The 3964-nt window shown below is 36.4% G+C and overlaps 1 protein-coding gene across 1 annotated transcript in view; it reads right to left on the bottom strand.

Annotated features, from left to right (window-relative positions):
* SBNO1 (strawberry notch homolog 1 (Drosophila)) overlaps positions 1-3964 on the bottom strand; it is a 26924-nt gene that overhangs the window by 10655 nt on the left and 12305 nt on the right. The window contains 4 exon segments of the mRNA XM_009880261.1: positions 163-314; positions 995-1092; positions 1295-1477; positions 2724-2877. Coding sequence (XP_009878563.1) covers positions 163-314; positions 995-1092; positions 1295-1477; positions 2724-2877 — 587 coding nt within the window.

The raw sequence follows: 3964 nt of genomic DNA, 5'->3' as shown, positions 1-3964 counted from the left end.
AATGGAAATTTCTAACTAAAGTCTTAAGGACCTGTAATCCATGCTCTTTCATAGATGATTGTAGTGGTATTTACATTCCCGTATTTTTTCCAGAGTTCACTCTTAGGCAGCTCTAAAATTGCTATTTTCACTACAGCATTACTGTAAGAACTTAAGCGTTACCTTTCCGTTTCTTTATTTTGTTCTCCTTGCAAGGGCTGTCTCTGGGTGAATTGTTATTACTTTGAGCAGTCAAATCAATTCCCAACAAGCTAAACAGCTTCTTCCTGTCAGGAGCTGGAAAGTGCTTTTCAATAAGAGACTGGAATACTCCTCTGTTTAAGAAAAAAGGGTTCTTCAGTCAAATTTGCATTTATTTAAAGTAGAAAGCTGCAACATTTTAACAGCTTGCTTGACTTCTCTGCAGAATTATTCCTTGTGAATGCTATTACACAAGCACTCTGTATAATTACCACACATATTACTATATTTGTCATCTTAAAAGTAGGAGACATTTACTTTACAGCACTGTTACTTGTAACTTGTTAAATTTGGTTTGGGTATCAAGTGGCATTGCTACTGCCATTTTCTTATTGCTCAGAGTTTAAATGACAGATTAACTTAATTTATCATGATCTTCAGGCAAGGTAGTCTCAGGATTGGATCTGGCTCATCTGATAAAAGAAGGAAGTCATGACTGTAACTTGCTTTGGTATAAATGCAGTGTACACTTGGCAAGTCTTCCCCTCCTCCCAGTTTGAGGAGAAGAGAGTACCAGTAACACCTGAAAACATCATTTCAGAGTGCCAGTAGAACTAGGAACCGACCAATGGTTCAGTTAAGCAATATTGTCAGATTTTATATACAGTCAGCCTGAGTAAAGAACGTGGGTACTAAAGGATACCCAACTTTCTGTGCACTAAAGAACGCTTTATACATGAAAGGACAAATTACTACACAAAGTTGGATTAAGGATAGTTTTGAAAAGGACAGTTCTAACAAACTTCAATCTTACTTTGCTGTAGAAACAAAGTCATTCAGTTCACCACCACCTTCCTCCAAAGCTTCTAATGTTCTTGCTTCTCCTGTTGACTGCAGGCCAATAACAACACACTAAAGGACAAATGAATACAAGGCATTGTCACTAAGATGACTGACTTAAGTTTGCTTTTGCCTGAATTTCTGCTCATTAAATAGCTTCAGTACTATAACATACAAAAGCATGATACTACTGTCTGAAAAATATTTGTTATAAACAAAAAAATAATAGCTTTACATTTAACAAATATTTAAAAATGGGTCTTGATCAACTTACTTTCCCATTCTTGATTTCTTCCCGAGCTAGCTGCACCACTCTCTTCACTTTAGATGCTATGCAAAGGTACTTGAAAAACCTCTGATGAGCCGACCAAAACTGACCCCACATGGACTTTTTCATTCGTTGTTCTGCATCAATAAGATCGGCTGCTTGTTGAAACCTCTCTCTAGCACTGACCCACTGAAGAAGAAAATGTTAATTACTTTACATGTCATATTTCAAGGCTACATAGGTACATTGTTTAATATCAAAACAAAGCCAGAAGTTTAAATTTACAGTATTATGGGACTGCAAGTCAAGGAAACTCATCATACATCAAACAAAGCTCACAAAAAATAAAATAGCTCCAGCTTAGTAAATTCAGAATGTGATGACTCTCATAATGGAAAGCAGATACCTTTACATTACTACCATTGCAAACATACACAGTATTTTCTAATGATCTAGTTTCTCCATTAATACAGTCAGCTTAAGAAAGCAAAGAGCACCACCCATAATTAAGTATAAAGCAGATCCCAAGAAGAGAAGAATCCCACTGCCTTCATTTCTACATTTTGTTAGACCAATTCTTTCCAGATAAAGTACAATAAGCTTCGCACACAAGTTTAGTGATTCTTTTAAACAACATTCATAAGGTAAAGTGCTGTTTTAAAGTTGATGTTATAGACCTGTCAAAGATAAATTTTAATTATTGTAGCTATACAACATGAATACAGAGTCACACTAAAGCACCTCTTAAGCAGGTAAAGACCCTGCTCATTTTAATATGTCCACAGAGCAATTATTTTTATCTAATACAGCAGTGGTAATGTACAAGCAGAACATGCACTGAGTAAAACCACACTCATCTTAGCATATGGACAAAATTAAGAACAACATGAAAAAGACAACCAGTGCGTCAATAAAGGAAAACATTAACGGGAACCACAGCTTCGATGCCTTGGATTTGATCTGCCATGCAAGTAAAATTATCACCCTGCACTGTTTTAACTACAAGCACCGCTCCACCATACCGCTTCAATGAAGAAGTGCATGCAGCCTGTCTAATGTTTTGCAGCTTATTCTCAGCTCAGCTGCGTAAAGGGGAGGACTGGAGCACAAAAATATGACCAACAGGTGAACAGCTTTATCTTAAGACAACAAGGACTAAGGTCTCTGAAGTACTGCTAGAAGGCAGTGGGGATCAGACAGATACTGGAAGATGCACCCAAAACTGCAGCTTTTATGACTTAGAACAAGAATTAACAGCTTTTGCCAAGTCTTAAGTGGACAAATCTTTACACTGAGACGAGACATGAAGATGCCATTCCCATCTCTCAACAGGCAACACTACTACATGTCACTTCAGGAGCATTCAAGTTTAAACTGAGTAACTTCAACCTCTTGGAACTCAATATAGAAAGCGAGTTTAAAAAGGTGTTCTTACCAGTTTCACAGATTTATTGTACATTTTAACATATTCCTGTGAAAGTAGAACTTCATCAATTTTGAAAGTTACACCTGAAAAACTCAACTGTCTTGCTATGTACATTCCTCTCAGCTTCATATCCATAGCAACTATTTCCATGGCACCAACACCTCTAAAAGAAAGGAACAAACTAAGTCAATATTAGAATTTTCAAAAGCAAGGATTTGTTGAAAAAAACAACAAAACACCTCAAGTGCTTTAGAAGAATATAGCATGCTTACAGTTATGAAGGCGTATGTTTTCAAAATCTTGGTTAAACATATCTAATTAGGGGGTCTTGAAATATAGCCTTCACATAAAACTATATCACTGCCTCGTGAGTATTAAGTGCATCCCAAGAGGTATAAACACTGAAACACTTCACTTTTTCACTGAATGACCTAGCATACATTAAGAGACAGTACCTTAATAACTGTAAAAAGATAATGACCTTGGTCCAAGTATGTAACAAAATCTTGCATTGTAATCTTATGAACTCCACTGAAGATTTAAAATAATGAATGCAAACTGTATTAAGGTATTCGGATTTATGCTGATAGGAAAATAATTAAACTAGTAGGTAACTTAAGTTCTTTTCAATAGCAACACACCTTTAGTGATTCCTTGAGAGCACAGAAGTCAACTGCAAAGCTGACCTACTCACAAGCTTAGGCCTGTAATTTCATTATTGCTCATTTGATATGTTCTCAGTAATGAAGTGGAGACTACACTTGCAGTCTAGCAAAATCATGCATCATGTAGATGGTATGCAAGAAGATGCATACTAAGCCCTACTGTAGCATTTTTAAGTGTTCAACATTCTTTTTAAGTGGGCTAATCATAGTACACTAAGATGCTCACGTACCAAAGAACATAGCAGTTGCATTTTCTACTGGCTTCACACATGTAGGGTTTTTTTGTAAGTTCTGAAATACGAAGTACCTTGCAACAGCATACATAATTTTTCTGAACTGGGTTCTCATGCCAGAAAGCATAAGAACAAGACTTCTTCCTGTTAAACTGCCTAAGCTGAATGCATAAACATGAGAGGGCTTCTGCATATAGCAAGACACCAACTACACTGAATATGCTCAGTACATACACTGTATTTTCATGATGAGCAGCAAAATATTTTAATTTCATAACACCCACATTTTAAGAGGGCTATTTTCCCAGCAAGCTTCAAAAGCTCTCAATTTTCTGTGACTAAGGGAAACGTC

This window comes from Charadrius vociferus, unplaced genomic scaffold (genome assembly GCF_000708025.1).
Source record: "Charadrius vociferus isolate BGI_N301 unplaced genomic scaffold, ASM70802v2 scaffold332, whole genome shotgun sequence".
NCBI classification, from domain to species: domain Eukaryota; kingdom Metazoa; phylum Chordata; class Aves; order Charadriiformes; family Charadriidae; genus Charadrius; species Charadrius vociferus.
The sequence above is the reverse complement of the archived record's forward strand: the minus strand, read 5'-3'. Positions and strand labels throughout refer to the sequence as shown.